Genomic DNA, 23,046 nt, shown 5'->3' with positions numbered 1-23,046 from the left:
CAGTCAATTCTCAGTCAAGAGAGAAAAATAGTCTAAGTGGCAAGAATAATACCTAAATCATTAATATCTGGCTCTGAAATGTACCAGATGCAGACGTGTCTTCCAGGGACGCTTCACTAGGGACGTCATGACTCTTTGTATGTCTTAGTTCCTGTGCTGGTTGTTGACATATTGCCTCTCAGCTCCAAATCCACCCTTTTTGAATGCTCTGTGAAAATGCATCTGGGCCTTTGGGATAGTTTTCTTTCATTAACTGGTGTGATGTGAGCTTTTCAGTCGAGGGTGCTGGGGAAACACTGCAGGGGGAGAGAGTTTTGCTCCTGGGCTCTGGTACCACAGCTGGGCGGCTCTGGCAATATAGGCAGCCAGCAGTGCCCTGAGGCTTTCCCTGGAACTCCCAGAGGCAATGCTGCAGGAAACTTGTTTCTGGTGAGACACCTCCCTGTGAACACTCTTCCCTGGCCCCGGAGAGGACAGATTTCTAGCAAGTTCCAAAGGGCTGATTTCAAGCAAATTCTACCAATATGGCTTCTCGGCCATGCAGTGAGCCATGGCTGCATCCTGTCCAACAAAGTCTGGGTCTCAGCCCTGGGGGTGGTGGCTGCTCCTCATATCAGCTATTCCTTTAATTTTGAGTTTTCTTTACTTTTCAGTAGCCAATCCCTCATTACTCCAATCTCCTGTTGTAGTTAAACATTCTTTACATTAAACTTTCCTTTTCTAATTACTACATGGTTTCTTTCTCCTGCCTAAACAAGACTGAAGAGTCTTTAACCAATTCAAAGGCAGTAGCCCCAAAATGTGTTCAGAAAGAAGGGCATCACCAAGCATTAGAGCTGTTCCAGGCAGGAGCTGGCTGTGCCTGCCTATGGGCTGTGGACAGTGGTGGGAGGAGGGGACTGGGCTGATGGAAGGGGTGACAAGGACACCGTTCACCGTGTCCCTTTTTATTTTTCAACCATATGACTGGATTTTTAAAAAGACAACTATACAGTCATATAGACAACTGTACAGTCCCTGGTATCCATGAGGGATTGATTTCAGGACCTATACGGATACCAAAATCTGCAGATGCTCAAGTCCTATGGTCTGCTGCTGCATTCACATCTGTAGATTCAAACAACCACAGCGGGTGTACAGCTGACCCTTGGACAACATGGGTTTGAACTGTATGGGTCCACTTATATGTGGGGTTTTTTTCAATTAATCTGTGTATAAGTAAACCTGTGCAATGTTGAAAAAAAATCCACATGTGTGTGGGCCTGCACAGTTCAAACCCATGTTGTTCAAGGGTCAACAGTCCTGCAGTATGTTTTCACAATGAAAAAGACCCCTTTCAAAGGGTACAGTTTTCTTTCGGCAGATGGCAGAGTATAGACAATGGCTAAGAAGACAGAAAAAAAAGACTCCTCTAAATATGACCATGGAGGATTTCAGGCTTCTATAAAATCTGGTCCTTTTCAAAGCCCTGAAAAAATGAATCATTGTACAACTGAAGTCTCTAAACATTTGAGGGTTAAATTACAAAACTTTATTTTAATTATGGTTTAATTTCAGATCATTAGACCTGTCTCCAAAACTTCCCATATCCTGCCCCACTTTTGATCTCTTCCTAATATCATCAGTGATATCCAGTTCCTACCAGTTTCTTAAGACTACTTCAAATGCCAGTTTCACAAAAAGTTTCCCATATCACTCCATCCTGCCACAGGCTGCACCTCCACCCTCACTTCCCTGCAGGTAAAAATAACTGTAAATTTCCCCACCACTTGCTACTACAGGGTCAACAAGCTGTCTTTCATGATAGTATCTGTGGAAAAATCCCATCTCCTCTCTCCTGTACTAAACTCCAAGTTCCTTGGGGTCAGAGTCCTCTTTATCATTGTAACCCTACACCCTAGCCTGGCAGCTTACCAAGAAGAGATGCTCAGTAATTATTTGTAAAATAAGTTTTGAGTTGACAGCAGTCTTTATATATTTCAAGTGCTGTCACATGAGATTTTCCTGCATGATCTCAGGGACAGTGAAGCAGAACCAGAGTCAATAAGGAAGGATTTTCTACTAGTTTCATCAGTCTGGTGCTGAGAGGACTGAAGCATAGAGCCTTTCAAACTTTAACATTCATATGAGTCATCTGGGGATCTTCTCAAATGCAGGTCCTGATTCAGAAGGTCCACGGTGGGGCCTGAATTTCTACATTTGTAACAAGCGCTCAGGCGACCCAGGTACTGCTGCTCTTTAGTTCACTCTGAGTAGCAAGGTTACGTGATGCTTCTCAAATTATCCATGTGTGTTTTTACACTTCTAATCCATCTCACGTGAATCTTCTGTAAAATATGACACAAATGTAATGCACAGCATGGTGGTGACTAAAGTTAATAATACTGTACCACACATTTGAAAGTTGCTAAAAGAGTAGATCTTAAAGGTTCTCATCACCAGAAAAAAAAATTGTAACTATTCTTTAACTATAAGACAGATCTTAACTAGACTTACTGCAATTTACAGTTGCAATATATGCAGCTATTAAATCATTATGTTGTACACCTGAAACTAATATAATGTTCTATGTCAATTATACCTTAATATGAAAAACGAATTCTTAGAAAAATGAGATTTTAAAGACATAAAATACAAGCCCAAATTCTTTTATCATTAGATTCAACAGACATAAAATTACTGTCAAATTGCTACAAGTTTCTAACTCTTGCTCTCCATGTGCAGACTTATTTTACAGGGCCAGGGGACCATTCACAGATCATCAGCCTGCAGAAAACGTCTCAGCAGGCTGGATGACCATTCGTCTGTCAAGGGCATAGTGAAAGCTGGCTGTTAGTCCTTTCCCTTCTTAGACACTAAGAGTCACTCAAACCTGCTGGGAAACTGTCTTGCTTCACAGCCTGTCATCACCTGCACTGACTTCCTTCTTTCACTGCTTGGACAATCACCACTACTTTCTCATTTACTAACCACATTAACTTGTCTTGTTCTCCCTCTTTCTGTCTTCACTCTCTCCTCCTCCCCTACTAAATCACCACATCGCTGCAGTTTTCATTCCATTATGTTTCACATTTCTTTCCTTCAGTAAATACCCTAAATTCCCAGATACCTACCAACCCTCCTCCCCACTCCTCTGACAAATTTTCTCCATACTTTCCCTTTTTCATTTAGTTTTCTCACCTCACACATCATTTCTATCTCTTCTGCCACATATAATGGAGAATTCAATGAACTGGACTGAATGAGTTAATAAATTAAAAAAAAAAGCTAAGCCAAAGGGTTAATAATGGATAGTTTTGCTTCTAAAGTTAGTCCACATATATAAACAAGAGGTAAATCAACTCCTTTCTGTATCCTTTCTTTTTTCAATTGAAGGATAGTTGATGTACCATATTATGTAAATTACAGGTGTATAATATAGTGATTCACAACTTTTAAAGGTTATACTCCACCTATAGTTACTATAAAATACACTCTGTATTCCCCATGTTGTACAATAGATCCTTGTAGCTTACTGTATACTGACTAGTTTGTTGCCTTCAATCCCAACACTGCCCCTCCTCCCTTCTGTGTTCTATCTCCACCCCAGTAAGATATGGAGTCATGTGTAAATTTGCTGAAAGTTGTAACATCCTTGTTTTTATTATTATGTGGTATCAGTTTAGAAACTCTCTCCTAAGAAACTGCAGTCGTCTTAAAATAACACTTTGAGAGTTTCATAACGCTCTTTCAAACAACTAGAAATAACCGGTAGTAGTATAAAAATTGGGCCTCTGGTGTTGATATAAATATCTAGGCCTATCACGTTCTTCCCCAGTTTTCTGTTTCTAGGGCAAGACATTCCCCCTCTCTGCCCCTGTTCTCTCATTTGTAAAAAGAAGAGGTTAAATAAGGTGACCTGAGAACTCTACCATCCCTGAACACTTCTGGCCTAAACTGCTGAACAGACCCAAGAATTACTGCAGAAGCTCAGCCTTGTTGAGTCCTAGAGGACACAGTCCAGCCAGCTCCATCAGTTTCCTAGGATTTATAATATGCCTTCCATGGGCGATGCAGCATTAAGTTTAGTTTTCCTCCAGTCACCTATCCTCTGGGTAAGCATTTATTTTCTGTTCTATTAAGGTTGAATAGAAGTGAAACAAAATCAGCTTTTCTTTTTCCTGACAATCCTGAAAAGAAGTTTGCTAAGAAAAAAGTTGTTGGCTAATAAAGAAGCTGGCATTATTCAAAGTTTTACATCCATGAAAGAGGTCTACAACTTTTAAATAAGTGTAACAGAGACAAGTCCTCTGTTGGTTATATACTGTCTTCTTACTGGCTTCCAACTGCTGAAAAAGTTCAACGTGTCTAAATGTCCTAACTAACAATCCAGATAACCGCCTGGTCCTCCTCTTTCCAGAATCACTGGTGACGTTACCAAATGGTATTTGATGTAACAGTGACAGAGAAGAAGTCTAAACGACATTTCTTCCCCTTGGATGTGAAAGCTTGTCTTAATAAAATGTCCAAGGAGTCAAGCTTTACAGAAATTTCAGGGCAGTTCACGGGCATTGCTCACATGGTTTCAAATGATTCACGTCACCTCAGACTGGGTAGCTCCCAAGCGCAGAGGGGTGTGAGCTCCCCACCTCATTTGCCACTTAGGCCAAACTAATGATTTAGGCTCCTGCAGGAACTCTGCTTTACAGATGCCCTCTCTTCCTTTTTCAGCTTCATGTGCTCCTAAAAACCACACCAAAAAGGGATCTTTAGGGCGAAGGACTGTTAGGGCAGTGACACTGGGCAGTATGATACTATGATGGTAGATATACGTCAGAATGAATTTGTCCAAATCCATAAATGCACCCCAAGAGTGAACTCTAATGTAAACTCCAGACTCTGCATGGTCACGATGTGTCAGTGGAGGTTGTGACTGAGTTGCCTGCTGATGGGGATGCTGATAATAGGGGAGACTCTGCACCCGTGGGGGCTGGGGGCACACGGGGAATCTCTGTATTTTCCTCTCAGTCTTGCCGTGAACCTTAAACTGCTCTAAAAAATGAAGTCTACTTAAAAAAAATTTTTTTAAAGTCCCAGTCAACTTTATGAAATGTAAGTGCATAGGTAATATTTCCATCAACAGGTGACATTGTCTCATGACAAGACCTGCTTTTCTGTGGATGGAAATGTAGAAACCCGCCTACCTCCCAGCTCTTGCCACCTAAGAATTCCGTCTACACGGAGGGAAGCATTTAGACAGAGGTCTGAGACATAACGGGTGTCCCACTCAGAGCAGGGGGTGGCAAAGAAAGTAGAAATGGGGACCCGGGACACCTTCCTTGATTACTCTAAGAATCAAACTTTATTACAAGAGTGGTTTTCTCATTAAGGTACAATACTGTTTCTTTTCCTCCGTGATTTCCTTTAATTTCTTCTCTTCATTTCTCTTTGCCTCCAGTTCTTTTTACCCAGAGAGATTATGGTTTTTACTAATTTACCATCGAAACTGTTCTCCTCAGATAGATTCTGGAATGACTCATAATTTTACTGGATTTTAAGAGGAGCTCCCCAATCTGCTTCCCAGAATCTTCAAGAGAACTTTTACAGAAAAGCAGGCCCCTGGGTCCCATTTTAGAGCAAATAGTTCAGGTCCAAGATAATGTATATTTTAAGTTTCCCAGCTTATTCTGATGACTCTCTCCCGCCTGGAATGTTCTCTCCACTTCCCACTCCACTAATCACACTGTTTGCTCCTTCACTGACTTCAGGTCTCCACTCCAAAAACACTCCTAAGAGCAGCCCAGGTACCACGTTATCTAGACAACACCCTCACTCCCCTCCTTCCTTTATTTCTCGTCATAGAATTTATCACCATCTAACACACGGCATTTGTTTAACGTCTACATCCATGAAAACAAAGACTTTGGTTTAGTGCTCTACCCTATACCTCATAAAGAGTCTGGTCCCAAATGGACATCTGAAAAATACTATGGACTGGATAACAGTACACAACCAGGTGAGGAGCTAGTGGATTTGAAGGCTGCCACAATCAGTTGCTGTTTTCATCTGGCTCTGAAACAGAATGAGCACAACTGTTTAGCGGCAGCAGTGGCGTCATTAACCAGCTAAGCAGGTGTTTGCTTCCCTGCACAGCATCCACCGGCTGGTCCACATGGAGGGGAAGGGGCCGCTTTTGCCCAGCACCCAATCCAGGGTGTGCTGTAGTCAGCAATTCAAGAACTGAATGTTGAAGTGCTCCACTACCCACAGGTCCATGATGCAATCAGCTGCCTTTGTGCTGAGGCCCAAATGTAAACTGGCCTCTACGGCTGGCTGCAGGGGAGGCTATGAATAAGCCTGACAGTCCGGTGCTCCATCGACTCTCCACCACCGCACTGCAGGGGAGAACTAGGAGCTACAGAGTGATGAAAAATGCGAAGATTAGGAAACGTTTCCAGAGAATCAGAGGTTTATTGTCCAGGGGTTCAGCCCACCAACCCACCCCATGTAACGAGGCTGCAGCAGGGCCACTTCACCACAGACGATGCTCGGACAGTTCTGAAGAGGCCATGGCCATGGCATGTGCCTGCCCACCTCCCTGACCCCTCACCACCCAGCACCCAGGGATTCATAAAAACCTTTTCCATTTTCTTCCTGATATCACATCATCCACTTGGAAGATGAAACACGGCGTTTCATATTTAGATCTGCTCTGAGTAACCACATCCAGTTACATCAATATTTGGAAGAAATGCGAAAACACAAAGGGTACGCCTTCCAGAGTCATGTGATTTGAACAAAAGAGAAATTTATCTCAGGGAAGATGACTGTTTCCAAAAAAAGAACGTGAAAGTGTGAATTATACCTCAAACAGGGTCAGCTCAAGCGAAGATTGTAGAGTGTGAGTCAGTGTGTGTGCTTTGGAGACAGGGAGGCAGTACCCACAGAGTATCACAGGGACAGAGGGGACACACAACTACGAGTGACATTTATTACTCCTGGCAGACACTCCGCGACTGGTGGAGGGAAAGATACAAAGTATGACCAAACCAATAAAAACTATGACTTTGCTTTGTACAGCCAGTCCTTTCACTGCTCCAGGCACAGTATTCACAACTAGGCATGGATTCAGACACTGGACCTCAACTAGTTGGTGGTCCTCACCCTCAAGGAACTGACCAACGATCCTTTCTGACCACGGGCTAAATGCCAGTGAGATGAAATGTTACGAGTCATTTCCAGGAGTCTGGATTTTAACCCCCTCATCTGAGCCTCTGGATAAAGTATACATTCGGTTTCACAATAAATCCTTTTTTCCAGCCTGCTGAAAGCCCACTCCTCCCCTGGCTGTCCCCACCTTAGCAAATGGTACTACTTTCTACCCAGCTGTGTAAGTCTAAAATTTAGGAGCCCAGCTAATAAATACAGAAGGAAAGATAGTTACAGAGCGTAAGTGGATGCTAAAACTAGTGAGTGCAAGTCAATGAGGAATGGAGTATTTACATAATCTCAGAGTCTCACCCCATAAATTACTTACTAATTACAAAGAGAAAAGGAGTGGATTAACCTGGTGGACAACATCTTTAACCACGAGAGCAAACCAACACTGCCGATGCTTGGGCCCCTGACAGGACACACCTGAGGGCGCAGTATGGCTCCCATGCTATTCTTGTCAAAAATGCATAACCTCAATCTAATTGTAAGAAATCAAACAAACCCAAGTTAAAGGACCACGCAAAGGAATCGAGTTCACCTGGAGGGAAATGGAGCCACTCACGAGGAGTTTTTCTTTTTTTAAAAAATCTTTTTATTTTGAAATAATTTTAGACTCACAGAAAAGTTTTTAAGAATTGTAGGGTTCCTGTATACCTTTCATGGAGCACATCTAGTAATATTAATAACTTACATAATCTTGGTGCAATTATCAAAACTAAGAAATAAATGGTAAAGTACTATTAAATAAACTATGGACTTTATTTGAATTTAACCAGTTTTCCTACTAATATCCTTTCTTTGTTCTGGGGCCCAATCCAGGGTTCCAAATCGCACTAGTTGTGTCTAACCTGTGACAGTTTGCCAATCTTTCTTCATCTTTCAAGACCTGACACTTTAGTGAGTACTAGTTAATTTTTTTTTGAAGTATAGTTAATTTACAATGTTGTATTAGTTTCTGGTATATAGCAAAGTGATTCAGTTATACATATTTATCTATTCTTTTCCATCATAGTTTATTACATGATATTGAATATTGTTCCTTGTGCTATAGAGTAGGACCTTTTTTATCTATTTTAGTAGTTTGAATCCACTAGTCCCAAACTCCTAATTTATCCCCCCTCCTTTTCCCCCTTTGGTAACCATAAGATTGTTTTCTATGTCTGTGAGTCTGTTTCTGTTTTGTAAATAAGTTCATTTGTATCATATTTTAGATTACACATATATGTGATAGCATATGATACCTGTCTTTTTCTGTCTGACTTACTTCACTTAGTGTGATAATCTCTAGGTCCATCCATGTTGCTGCAAATGGCATCATTTTATTCTTTTTTATGGCTGAGTAGTATTCCATTGTATATATATCACACCTTCTTTATCCATTCACCTGTCAATGGACATTTAGGTTGCTTCCATGTCTTGGCTATTGTAAACAGTGCTGCTGTGAACACTGGGGTGCATGTATCTTTGTGAATTACAGTTTCCTCCAGATATACAGTCAATTATTTCATACAATGTCCCTGAACTTGGGTTTAATCTCTTATGACTAGACTGATGCTATGCATTTCTGGCAGGAACACTATACTAAAGTGATGCTGTGCCCTTCTCTGCATCCCATCAGGGAGAACATGATGTCAGTGTGTTATTATTGCTGTTGTTAACCTGGCCACTTGGTTAAGGTGGTATCTGTTGGGTTTCTCTGCTATAAAGTTGTATTTTTCCCTTTGTAATTAATAAATATATTGGAGGGGGTAATTTGAGAATATACAAACATCCTTTTTCTCCTCAAACTCCTGCTCACTAATTTAGTATCCACTGCTTGCAACAATTATTCCATGGTGTTCTAACGAAGATATCCTATTCTTTTATTCCTTCTTCCACATTTATTAACCGAAATTCTTCCGTAAGAAAGAAGTCTCTTCTCTCTCATTTATTTATTTATCCATCCATTCATTTATTCATCCATAGACACACCGGTGTTCCTCTTATTCTATAGATTATAATCCAATGTTACTTTCACTTATTTTCTTGCTCAAATCGTCCCACTTTGGCCATCTGGACTTCTTTCAGGTCAGCCCTGTGTTCTTTCAAAAAGCCTCTTTTTTTAAAATTTAATTTAATTAAAAAATTTTTAATTAAGTATAATCAGTTACAATGTGTCAATTTCTGCTGTACAGCACAATGTCCCAGTTGTGCATATACATACATATATTCATTTTCATTAAAGGTTATTACAAGATATTGAATATAGTTCCCTGCTCTGTACAGAAGAAACTTATTTTTTCCCTCTGTCTTCTTTTGAGCATCTCCTTACTTTCTGGCACAAATATGCCAGGCACATGGTGTATTCTTCCTGCCCCAGCGCCTGAATCAACCACATCTCCAAAGACGTTGGAGTTTCAAACATTATCTAATTACATCTAGATACATCTCTCTGGCAGCAGCTTGTGGAAAACTGAGGGAGACTGAGCATGGAGGCAGACGGACCAGCAGAAATCCTGTCACAATGCAGAACTAATAAAAGCTCGAACATGAACAGCAGCGGTGGCAAAGAGGAGACAGACTCTGGACACCTCAGAGGTCGAAGTGACAGGCATCAATTCCATGCTGAAAGTAAGAGAGAAGATGCCTCCTGAGGACTCCCAGGTCTCCCCTTGAGAGTCTAGCAGTACCTTAACCAGCACAGGAAATGAAGGACGAGCAACCTGGGGGCAGAGGGAGCTGGGCCTGATGGGTTCAGGGTGGCCACACAGCAGCCGCCGGATGTCCAGGCCTGGGGCTCAGGATAAAGGAGGCAGGCGACTGATGTGGGGAGGGCACGGAGGACAGGGCCCTGGGCTACATCACGTCTAGGGGCAGCAGGGAGAGAACCAGAGAAGCAGACGGCGGGGGAAATGGGACAAAAGGTGTCACGGTGGCCTGGAGAGACCCAGGGTCAAGAAAATAACCGAGAGAGAAATACAGCAGACAGAAGGAGTAGGATGTTTCCCTTGTCTTGGCCATTGTATTTAGCAATTTTTAAAAGGACAGTTTCAATGGAGTGGTAAGGTGGGAGCCTAAGGGCAGCGCGAAGCAAAAACAGGAGGTGAGACCGAAAACGAGATCCTTGCAGAAGTAAAGGAAATCATGCATTTGGTAGAAGAGGTTCCAGAGTACGTTTGCTTTTAACAGACGCATTCATTCAACATCTGCACGTCTCCTGTGTGCCAGGCGCTGGAAAGGGCTAAAGCATGCTAGGGAAAAGCAGCCAGCACAGAAGGGAAAACGTTTTTAAAGGAGAAGGGAGAGGATACACAACAGAACATCCTAGAAGAAAGAGATGAACATGGGTGGGAGAGCAGGGGAGGGACAGCCAGGGAGAGTCAGCCTGGACCGTCAGCCCCGCTCTCTGGAAGACTGGCATGCACACTGCCACAAGGCATTTGAACAGCATTAAAGAGTTCAAGTGTTTATGTCCAAAGCAAAAAAAAAATCTAATACTCTAGATTAGCAGTCGAGAAACTAAAAACAACCAACAGTTTCTTTTTGCACAACCTTTAAATTAAAAATGGTTTTTTATATTTTTAAATGGTTGTTAAAAACAAAAAAACCCAAAGTATTTGTGACAGAGAAAACTTGTGGCCCAGAAAGCCTAAAACACTTCTGACTCTTTACAGAAAAAGTTTGCCAAACCCTGCTCCAAATATTTTTACAACAGCAAACATACATTTAAAAATCCAGTCTAACGAAATAGTGATAGCAAGCAAAAGAATAATAACTTTGAGAAACCACTCGCAAAAGTGACCTGGCAATGGTAACAGAGCTGAAGGAAAGAAATCACATACACACTGCCAAGGTCTTGATATGATAATCCAATCCTCCTGGACAGTAGTCTGGTTTCATTTAACAAGAACACATCTGCTTTTATCTTTAAAACCTGGGACATAGCTCCCCAAGTGAGTTTGCCCACAAAAAATACAAGGAAAAAAGAACCGAAAGTTTTTTTTTTCTAATTTGTTGATAGCGTCACTATTAAGAAGAATAAAGAACTGGAAATTAAAATGTCAAAGGGCAATGATGAAGCAAATTATATAGAACAGCAATATGCTGTCATACCAAATAGCTATTAAAATGATTACAGGCATTACACTGAAATACAGGGAGATATGAAATGACTTCAAATGAAAAGATGAACCAGAAATAATATGAATATATGGATTACAACCATAACAATGTATTAAGTACACAGTTCAGAAACAGAATTAGGATGGCATGAATAAATTGAACTCTCATGTGGTTTTCTGTAACTTTCTGTGTAAAAAACAGATTCTTAAAATTTAAATCTAGTCCTTGTAATTTTGAAATTAAAGCAGTCAATAAAATCTACCTCTTAAAAGACAGGGTTTGAAAATGCATGTTAAATTTTTAAAGATGAGTTCAAAGACAGAATCATGATGCAGCAACTTGTGAATCAAAAAATTCTTCTAGAATGAAACAAGCCTGATTCCTTGTTCTGGTCACACCCTGACCTTTTGGAAATAAAAGACATTCATGCCTCAACCTGTCAAATAGCTCCAGATTTTCTACTCAGGTATGATTTTTCAGATGCTGTTGAAAAGAGGCTCCTCTTAGAACCTTAAGAGCCCATGGAAGCGACCATCTCACGAGTACACCCCCTTGACTTGGGAAGCACTCTTACAGGTCTCTGTGATTAAAACCTGATGGATCTAGTTCTTTTTTGCTGCAAGGCACAAATGGAACCCAATAACACAGAAGTTCCATACTGCAGAAGTAGGTCCACATTTCCACTTTCTATTCCCTCTTCTCAATGTAAAGAAAAGGAAGGTTTCCACCTTTTCAAAGGCAGAGAAAGTGAAACTCTAGAATAAATTCAGAAGAGAAGAATTGATATAAATTTATTAGTCTTGTATTCATCCTTTCAAAGCAGTTTCAAACCAAAGCATTAAGTGACAGTTCAAAAACTGTCTTTTTTTTTTTTGAAAGAAGATAATGGGAGTTAGGAAAACAAAAAACAAAAACAAAACACAACCACAGTTTGAAACACATCCCTTTTCAGTTCCCTCTAATAAACGAGAGGCAGCTTGGGATGAGCTCTGCTTTAGCATCTTAAAATGATCTTTCTCCTTCTGGCGCCTCCTTAATTTACAATCTACTGTTATAAACTTCTCTAGACAACCTGAAGCTGAAAACGCCTTCCAAAAGGTTGTCAAGGGAAGGAATGCTTCTCTATTAATTCTTTAGTCATGCTGTAACAGAAGCTCTCTCACTGGAGCTACTACTTTTCTTTTCTTTCTTTTTTTTTTTTTTTGGAGCTACTACTTTTGAACAAAGAATTTGTTCCCTTCTTCTCCCAGGTTTCTTGGCACCAGAAAAGGACTTTGCTGAGCTGACTGTGCCATTGAAAACAGTGCAAAATTAAAGAGTCTCTCCTAGGTTAAACTCCTTGTGAGAGTTTATTCTGTCCCTCTCCCCAGTCCCCAGTATACATTCAGCTATACAGGAAAATGCTACAGCAGAAAGTTTCATCTTGTTTGGAAGCAGTGTATACAGCATTCTGAATTCACATCTACCTCTTCATCGGTACTTACACACTGCAGTCAACTCAATTCTCTTACCTACACACTTTCCACTAATGGATTTAGTACCTCCGGCCCTTGAGATAAAAGATGCTTTAAAAGCACCCAGTCCATCTGTCTGTTCTATTTCTCCCAACTGAATAAACGATCAACACGTGCTCCAAGGAGGGTACACACCATACACCACAGAGGAGCCTGTAGGAGGCAGCAATCATCCGGCAGAACTGAAAAAAAATGTTACAAAAGAAGGGACATTGGAACTGGGTCCTGAAGGATGAACAGGAACTTCTCTGCCAATAAAAAGCAGGAGGTGAAGAGAGGTAGAGATGAAATGTTAGCTATCTTGACTGCGGTGGTGGTTTCAGTGGTGTATACATCTATCAAAATTCATCAAACTGTACATCTGAAGTATGTGTAGTCTACTGCTGAGGAATCATACCACAATAAAGGTGTTAAAAAAAAAAACGAGAGAGGTTGAGATGAGAAACACACAAATTCACAGATACATATAGTGCTTCATAGAATTTTCAAGAACCAGGAGAGCTTAACTGAGGTGCTCACAATGCAAAGCTACCTGTAATTCAGCACATCAAAGACAGATCTTCCCCACTTCCCTAAGCGGGCCTGCTGTTCCTCTTCCACAGCCTAATTCCCACATCCAATTAGCAGCCGGCTGCTTTCCTCCCTGGTCCCTGACCTAGGCTATGACTACTGACCCGGTGCATCGGCCTGAATCAGTCAGCAACCCTGGGCTCCCCAAGTCCTGTAAACATACAACAGCTGACTTACCTTCTTAAAGGACAGCTTGTTCCCCTATCCTACTATCCGCAAATGATTGATACAAATTCAGAGGAATCCACCCGGCACTGCGAATACCATTCTCACCTGCCTGTCCGCACTTCCCACTGTCTGCCGGGAGCACAGCAGAGCCACATGTCAACGCTCAAGAAAAAATGAATGAATGAATGAGCATTTAGGGAACCTTGACCAAGAATCTATGTCCTCTGCTTAAAGAAAGTTGTTTCTGTAAAGGTGATTAACTGGGGTTACTAACAGCAGTGACTGCTTAAACATTCTTTTTTGAGCAGACTTTTAGAAGTACCTACTCCAAAAATAAGGCTAAACTATTCTTTCCCTATTCTTGAAATTCTGATACTACCACACGACACCAGGGTATACAGTAGTGAAAAAGTAAGTGAACATCAAAAATAATATAAAACTTGTTAGTCCCATGTTCCTCTCCTTTCCTGGCTCCACAGATGTAGAAAAAAGGAGTTGAGTGACTTAGGTCTCCACGTGCTCAGTCTCAGATCTGACAGTGTCTGAGGGAGACCTCTGAACACACATTGGAATGGCCGTCGGCAAGGAAGAGCCTTGAAAGGCCTAACGCTCCATAACCATGAAGTGTGACCTCTGGTCGGTCTCTCATCACCAGTCTCCCCAGCACCTTGCTGGTGCCGACACCCAGTAGTGTCTCCTTTGTATTTGCTGAACGAATGAAGAACCCATTTAGTCAACACTAGTTACATAAGGTCCCTTTACTGGGAGCTCTGACGAACGAATACACAGCACGTTTCAGGAATCACAGACAATGCTAATTCTTGAACTGTATTTTATTACTGGTGAGCACAACCCCACGAGCATATGGGTTCAGGCGGTGATGACACTTCTAAAGAATGTACCAAGAGCCGTGACAGCGGTGCATACTTCCATAATCCCCTTTCCCACTAACAGGAAAAAAGACAGTAAGGAAAGGAAGCAGAGGGACCACTTTGTTCCTGCTCCACTGCAGGAGGTGAGAAAAATGAGAATTTTGCTCCCTCTTTGCCAACAACAGGGATTATCACTCCCAGGATGGGGACAAAGTTGGTCCCTCTGCTCACATAAGGCAGCAGTATCAGGGAGCCAGGCAGGAAAATAAAGCAGCAAACCAACCAACCAACCAACTGCACCTGAGAAGAAGGCTCTCATCTGCTCAACTAAGTCTGAACTTTCTACAGTAACTTTAGCACAGGAGGAAAAGCTGGATGGATGTGGGAAACTCTGCCCCTTACTAAGCGGATGGAATATTCAAGAAAATGGTGGGTTCTTCTGGCCTCCAATTCCATCCCTGAAGCAGAAGTGGTACAGCCAGGAGGGAACGGAAAACACTTCCCATGGTCTTTCTTTCCAAGTGTTCTCATTCCTCTTCTCCATCCCACTTTCCTCACACCTGCAGCCATTCCTGGTGAACGTGCTCTAAGTGTGAGAAGACACCCAGGCCAACCTCACACCCTCAACATGAAGGCTCCTCCAATACAAGGACCAGCTGATGTGAACAACTTAAGGGACTGAAAACACTTTGAACTCAGTAATACTAAACCACTTACAGTTATTCAGAGGCACAGGCATTGGTTACTGACAAATGCGAATATGACTACAAAACCATGTTTTACAGTATTTCCGCTTGTCACATTAACATAAAAATCATAAGCATCAAGTGGTCTTTAAAATTGTTCTAAAAAAGATACAGAAACGCTTAGTAGTTGAGAGAACCACAAAATACCTCTGACCAAGAATGTACATTTAAGGTTCTATATCCATTAGCGCATTAACTCTAAAAAGGAAAACAAAGGACACTACACGGGTCTATATTTCATGGTAACAGTCTATTTTAAAAAGCCAGCCTCCGCACTTCTATTTGATATGTGCTGCCTCTCAAAGCTTTACTGCCCGAAGGCTAACTCTGAATCTAACAAAATGCTTCACCAAGACCCTGTTTTCCCTAAGTATCCTATTTTTCTAAAATCTCTGAAAAGAAGAAAACAGACTGTAAGTTATTCTCGTGGAGAAATAGAAGCAGCAGACATCAGACCACCTTCTATGGCTTAGACACTCTTTGGCAGCAAATGTTTAGGAAGAAGACTTCACTCTCTGCTCTTCTGAGCACAGGGGTCAAGAGCTCCAGCTGAGTAACAGAGGACATTTAGGAGGACATACGACCTTTACCCTCCACAGACCTATGGCTGCCACCTTTACCCGAGCCTTGATTTCCGTCCCTCTTTGGACTCACTGTGTCTTGGGAGGCAGAGGACCCATGGGAAGCACTCAAATTCCAGGCTGCAACCATAACCTGCCACTTGTCACATCCACACCCTGGCATCTCCACCCTTAACCTAGAATCCTAACTTACAAATTATTTATTTATATTACAGCTCTAGTGCACAAAATGACAGGCTTGCATCCTTCTGAAGGATGAGGCAGCTCCCCACAGGACTTACTGCGTGGTACTCAGAAGCCAAACAACGTCTTATCTGTCCTAATTATGCTTTCTTTATGGATTATACATAGATTTAAAGTCTCACTTTGATATCATGAGACAAAGTGATTAACACTTTAAACAATGGACAAGGCCGTTTTGTAATCTGGATGCTTAGTCTATGTTTTCCAAATCGAAATCCAAAGAACCAAAAAAGGAAGGAAGGAAGGAAGGAAGGAGGAACCCAAAGAACCAGACTTCCTATGTGGAAAAGCATTTTGTTTGACTCTCTAAATTATATAATAAAAATCACTTTAAGAACATGGATGAGGACTTCCAGGGGAAAATACCGACTGTAAGAAGAGGCAGACATCAAAGGGTGCAGGGGAAAGAGTGAGAACTGATCAGTTATGTTCCGTAGACCACGTTTCACCGCCATCACATGACCATTACTTAGAACAACCCTCAGGAAAGTTCTACACGAAATCTAAACATTCCACACTTCACCTTAGGTTAGATTCACCCGTTAACAAGGACTTTTATTAATGCGTTTCATCATTTGAGACCTTCCGAGGACCCTTCCAGAATTAGCACATTCATGGCTACTGACAATGGCAACCGCTGCCTTGTATAAACAGACACATATCTTTAAGCTGAAATGAGTAATCTATGTTAAATTTAGCACTCCAATGTACAACTGCTTAGTTTCTTTAGAAGCCCAGAGAAAATACTTCTTTGATCTTCTGAAACTGGACATATTTTAACTTTAGTTTTGAAAAGCTCCCATTAGGAACAGGGTTTACGTAAATATAACTGCAAATACTAATGGGGGGGGAGGAGAAGAGCACTGATCATTTTGAAACACGTGACTGTAAGCCCTTCAGGACAGACTTTATCTTTTTAAGCAGTTGTGACAGATGCCTTATAGGAGGTGGATAAAAACAAAAAGGCCTAGATCCACTGAAAGATGTTTAGGTCTAACTTATTTCCCATCAGCTTCAGAGTAAAGCAAGAGGCAAGTCAGGTCAATCTGCTCCAAGGAATGAACGCTCAGGATTCAGTATGAGTCTCAGAACCTGCAGCCTTGAGCTGACCCCTTGAGTACTAAGAAACTCACCAGGTTACCACAGCCTGTCAAAACTCTTATGACAATGATTTATGAGCTGCTATATAAACAGGTGACTCTGAACTCAAAGCACAAGGAAAAGAAGAGGGACTTGGTGGCTAACAGCAGGCCCTGCACACAGAGGACAAGACGAATGGACACTAGTGCTCGCAGACTATGGGGCAAATTTCAAGTGTCTGAAGGAAGGATGGTAATTTCTCCATTACCATCAAACTGGGACTCCTACAGAGATCATAGCCGTCTCCTTAAGGAGTTTCATCAGCATCACCTATGAGTCAAATTTTAGATTTAAATGGCAAAACAGGCTCATCAATAATTAGGTCCTGAAACACAACCAGATTAACAGCATAAAATAAACGCGTGTTACAAAACAGCTCTACAGGGCTAGATTTATACAGCAGGATACCCAGCCAATGACAGGGCAGGGGAAAGGCCTTAACATCGATGTATAACAGAACTTTAGATGGTACAATAGCTGTAAGAGCAGAAACGGACCCCCTTCCCACAACAGACACACAAAGCAGAATAAAAACAGCACAGAGCCACACAATTCGGACTTAGAGGGATCTGCCACTCACACAGGCCAACCCACCTCACTTCACAGATGGGAAGACTAAAGCCCAGAAAAGTCATCTAAGATGATCCAGACTGTACTCTAGGCCCAGTGTCTCCACTCTACCTCACTAGACCAGCTTTCTCTCCAAAAAACAAGGGACAAAATCTGCCCTTCTTATTGTTGGCTGATTGAACAAAGGATCCCCCAATCTTGGAACTCTTTCTTTCCTTTACTCTCCATGACTAAAAGCTAAACAGACTAATGTTCCAACAGATTCCCCAGAAAAGCCAAAACTCCCCAAAGTGGGTACAGGACTGGAACCTGTACAGAGCCACCATCACGTCACTGCAGAATCACAGCAATCCACTTTCAGATCCTTTTCACATACATTTACTCCCCAGGAACCATGGCTCACTAGAGAAAGGAGTCTGACTCCACATCAGCTCAATGGGATTGTGCCAGAATCCAGAAGAGCCTCAGATGTGAAGCAAAGCAAACTTCGCAATATTCAAGAGAGAGGGAAATTTCCTATAAGCCTCAGGGAACCTTTCCCAGAAGGCCTCCGGCTGCTGAGAAAGAAAAGGGTTGCTGTGGGTCATTATAGCTATGAATTCAATTTCATCATTCTTAAAGGTTGTCAGCCACATGTAGGTTCTGTTTTCCCAACAAACCAAAGGAAAAATGTCATTCAGGGATCAGAAGAAAACGTTGGGAGGAGTGCATGCTGGGAAAGAGCATCTCACTTACTGAGCTGAGTGATGAACGATGGAGCTCCTGCCTGACTTCCCTGTAGCATCTCAACCCTAAGGCCGCATGACACAGACTCTACACAATCTTTTTTCAGGTTATCAATGGGGTGTGGTTGCCAGATTAGGATTTTTTTGGCTTTTATTCTCAAAGTCTTTCTAGTGTCATATTACCACTAAGAATATCGGGAGGAAAAACAAATGCTAAACCAAAGATAAAACAGAGGAAAAGATTAAACCGATAAGGCAGGTTAAAAGATTTCTCTATTAAGAAGACATTATCCCAAATGAATTGCTTTAATTCCTAGTGTGACAAAGTTGGATTGGTTGCCTTGGTTGATCATACAGAAGCAAGAGATTACATTGTTTCTAAACCATAGAACTTCAGGCCCCTAATGACAGTTACTGAAACCAGGCTAACTAAAGACATTAAACAAAATTCAGGCTCTTATAAAACTCCAGGACTACCAAACTTTTGAACACCCAATCTATATACCAATGACATCACAGATTTAGATGCTTAAGGTTCAAAAGAGAAAGTAAGAACAACAAGTTCTAGAACATACAAATTCACTGTTTGAATATAATTCTTTAGAGTTCCAGTCAAACAAAACAGATACAATACAAAAGCCCAATATCACTAGTATCAAAAATTAAAGTTTGTTTCTAAGTAGTAACACATATTAATTAAATTACTTTGAAGTAGCCTTGAGAGTGATCATTTTAGGACATTCTACCATTTCAATTGCCAAATAAACTCAGAGCATTTAGTCTCTGGAAAAAACACACATTAATTCATATTTATCTGTAAAACGTCAAAAATATCTGCCCTATCTACTGTACAAGATGGCTGAAAATGAAAATCAAAATGAGACAGCATGTGAAAGTATTTGATAAGCACATAAGTCATAACACGTTGTAAGTCAGTAAGCGATAGAATTTACACAAAGAACAGTTAAATGCGAGTAATGCTTTAATTAGGTTTGGTAAAGGAGGAGGAGACTAGGAGTCACTAACCAGGAGTTTAATCCTACTTCAGCCATCAAGTACTAGAAACTTCACTGTAATACAAATCACCATTGCCTACTGATCCCAACTTTTTTATTTGAAAAGTAACAAAATTGGACAGGGGGGCCTCAGGTCCCTTTTGGCTCTGCCACTATGATTAGTAATACTTCTCACCTAAATTACTGCTATTATAATTAACATCTCACGTTATTAAATATTTTCATTATGGGCCACCATGTCATAAGTGGATAGCCCACCTTTCCTAATTCAGCAGTGATACTTCTACCTTTGTAGACCTGTGTGCACACCTGGGAGGGGTTCAAAGCACTATTACCTATTTCTTCACAGAGTGGGTCAAAGATTAAATGAGACGAAGACACATTTTATCCCTCATTTATCAGACTAGTGAGGTGAAGTCATCGACATACAACCCACAGCTAAGAAGAGTGAAAGCTGGAAGCAGAAAGCAGGTCCAAGGTTCTCCTCATTCAGGGAAAACTGAGGCTCTGAAACGGAAATGCAACAGAGAGAGTCCTCTGATGTCCAATCTGCTGTGGCAGAAAGGAAAGCAGTCCCTGCTTCAACACATGTGCTAACCTAGAGTCACCGGTCTTTCTCTGTGCCAGGGATAATGTAAGGAACACAAGACAAATTCCTGGCCTCAATGAGCTTACACAGTGGTTGGGGAAGATCCACAAAGTAAATGAATAAAATGTAGGTTATATTATAGTGGTAAGTGCTATGGAGAAAAATGAAGCACAGAAAGGGAACACAGAGCATGTGTTTGGTGATTTGCAATTTTCTTTTAAGCCAGCTGGATGCCACTTAAAGAACTACAATAATGTCCCTAAAGTTGTTTTCCTAAGCATTCCCCCAAGCAGGGGAAATTTTGGATACAGGGAAGATAGTCTGCTGATTCTAATCTTGTATTGACTGTTCAAAGCTCTGAACTACCAGCTATGAGCTATCTGTCAAGTTGGCAATCTAAATTCCACACTAACAATGACTCCCCTCAACCCCACCTTTAAATCTACAAAGAGTGCAAATGGATTTAAGAAAGAGCCAGAAGGAGCCAGGAGACGTTACCAGAGCACTTGAACTGCTTCTGAGTTAGCATAAATGTCTGTTAATGCAAAGGTTAAAATGTATTTTGGATGCCGAGTTCTGCTAGGACAAAGCACTAAGAATACATTTTGCTTTTTCTGACCTGTCAATTCTAGTGACATTCTCTACTATTAGTCTATATTTAACCAGCTTACTGGGCACTTTCTCCAAATTTTAGCATATTTTTTCTTTTATTAAAGGAGCAACCTAGTTTGCAAGAAAGTTGCTGTAAGAAAAGATAACAGCCCCCTGCAAGATGTGATACACTTGTATGAGCACTGTCTTATCAACCTTTAATTCACCTCGTTAGTTGAGCTGGCAAATGAGGCTAAGCTTTGTTTTAAAACGCCTTCTCTAAGTCGCTTAAATCTCATGGTCCTCGGGTTGTAATTGCAACCTGAGAATTACAGTTAAGTCTTTTAAAATGTGCTACAGCTTACTTTAACATGTGTCTGTAACGCATTGCCCTTTTTTTTAAACACAAGGGAGTGGAAAAGTCACTTTTGAGAAGAACTTGGGCTTGGGGGGGCGGGGACAGGGGCTGGTCGGATCGTCTATCCCAAGGAAAAGATCAAACGGGGTTTTTCCTCTACCCACACCGGAGGAGAGGTGTTCGGCTTCTCCGCGGGAGAGGCGCTCCCTCGCCGAGTTCGCAGCGCCGGGCCCGGCCCACTGTGAGTCGATTTGCAGGCGAACGGCCGGCAAACTTCAGCCGGGATCCGCCAGCAGGGCCCGGGCGAGGGGGCGGCCCTTCCTGGGCGCGGCCCCGCCCTGCTGGCGGGTGTGGGTCCCGGTCCGGCCCAGGACGATGTCTAGGGCCGCTGGGGCTCGGAGGCCGGGGCCAGAGCCGGGCGGTGGGAACCCGAGCAGAAAGGGCGGGGGACTGCGGTCTGGGGTCCACTCCTGCGGGGGAGAGGGGAGGGAGTCCGGTTGGGGACACGGGTCTGGCCCGGGGGGCGGCCGAAGCCACAGAGGCTGCTCCGGGAGGCGGCAGCGGCGAGCAGGGCCCGGCCGGGGTGTCTGCGGGGAGGGACACCGCACTAAGACATGACCAAAGGGACCCCGGCGGCTAGGGGGTTGGAGCCAGGGGCTCCGGGGACACGCCCGGCTCGCCCCGCCCCCGAGCTCCGGGCAGCGCGGCCTGGCCTGGCCCCCTCCTCACCTTATGTACGGGCTGGCAGCCGCCAGGATGTTCTTCTGCACCGGGATCTCCTCTCCGTCGAGGACCAGGTGCGCGTCGCAGAAGCGGGACTCCTCGCGGAAAGAGCTGAGCGCTCGCAGCAGACGCGTGGCGTGCTGAGGGTCGGACACGGCGCTGCCCTCGGCCATCACGGCGCCCGCTCCTCAGCCCGCCCGTCCGGCTCCCGACGCCGCCCAACCGTACCCCTCGAGCCGCCCGCGTCCGGCGCGCGTCCCGTCTGCACAGCCCGCGCGCGCCTGCCTGCCCGGCCCTGCTCTCAGCACTCGGAGCACAAGCGTGAGTCTTCGGAACGCGCCTGCGCCATCCGCGGCGCGAGGGACCGGCGCCTTTAAGGAGTCGCGGCGTTACGTCATTTGTCCGCGACGTCCCCGCGCACTCGCATCCTCCCTATCGCCACCCAACGCCGGAGGCGGCCAATCAGAAGCTTCGCTCCTCCGCTGGGCTGGCGGGTCCCCGAAGGGGCGCTGCCCGGGGCGGTCCACTGCCAAGAGCTATCGCTGCAGCGCTGGAGGGGTGTGCGGTCAGGCTAGCACTCTGTGGTTAAGCCCGTGGCCTCTGGTGCGGTGAGTCTGAATCTGAGTCTCGGCTCTTCCACTCACTGGCTGAGTGACCACGGGTAAGGTGCCCATCCTCAATTTGTCTGTCTGCAAAATGAAGATGATTTCTTACTGTTGTGGACTCATATGAGATAATGCACGCAGGCAAGGGGCAGTGGGTGTAGCTTTCATTATTTACGAGGGAAAAGGCGCTTCCAGGTAAGAGCACAGAGACCCGAGAAAGTAGGCCCTGGAAAGAGCGTTTGGGTTGCGGGCTGGGGAGGAGAGGTAGCAGATGAAGCTGAAAAAGTAAGCAGGGTCTCCGTGGCCGTGGTAAGGAGGTTGTCTCGACTGTGTAGGTGTCACTCAGCTGCTGCGTGGAGAACTGGGCGCGGGAAGAGGGTAGGGGGTATGCCAGAAGCAGAAAGATGCTTAAATATCGCAGTACTTGAGGTAAGGGAATGGAGGCCTGGATAGATGGAGGATGATGAAGGTGAACTGTAATGGATGGCTTTAAAAGAACAGGCAGAATTACAAGGGAGAGGGAGTCCAGGATAATGTTCTGGGATGAGTAACTAACCGCATCCAGAATGTTGGTACTTTTTGGAAAGACTGAAACGCTGAAGGGGTGGAAGGCAGGCCAGACGTTCAGATGTGACCAGGCCTCCCACCCAGTGAAGTTCATGGGGATAGGAAGCAACTCTGGGTCAGCTCCGCCCGCAGGGAAAGGCCCCACACCGTCTGGGATTGCCCAGAAGGTTGCT

At 43.3% G+C, this 23,046-nt stretch overlaps 1 protein-coding gene across 1 annotated transcript in view; it reads right to left on the bottom strand.

Annotated features, from left to right (window-relative positions):
- The window catches only part of GAN (gigaxonin), a 59,896-nt gene extending 37,552 nt beyond the window's left edge, over positions 1-22,344 (bottom strand). The window contains exon 1 of the mRNA XM_006207520.4: positions 21,708-22,344. Within this exon, the coding sequence (XP_006207582.1) occupies positions 21,708-21,874 (167 nt within the window). The 5' untranslated portion in view covers positions 21,875-22,344. The remainder of the gene's footprint in view (positions 1-21,707) is intronic.
- Positions 22,345-23,046: the final 702 nt, after the last annotated feature.

The sequence above is a fragment of the Vicugna pacos genome, chromosome 9, assembly GCF_048564905.1.
Source record: "Vicugna pacos chromosome 9, VicPac4, whole genome shotgun sequence".
NCBI classification, from domain to species: Eukaryota; Metazoa; Chordata; class Mammalia; order Artiodactyla; family Camelidae; genus Vicugna; species Vicugna pacos.
The sequence above is the reverse complement of the archived record's forward strand: the minus strand, read 5'-3'. Positions and strand labels throughout refer to the sequence as shown.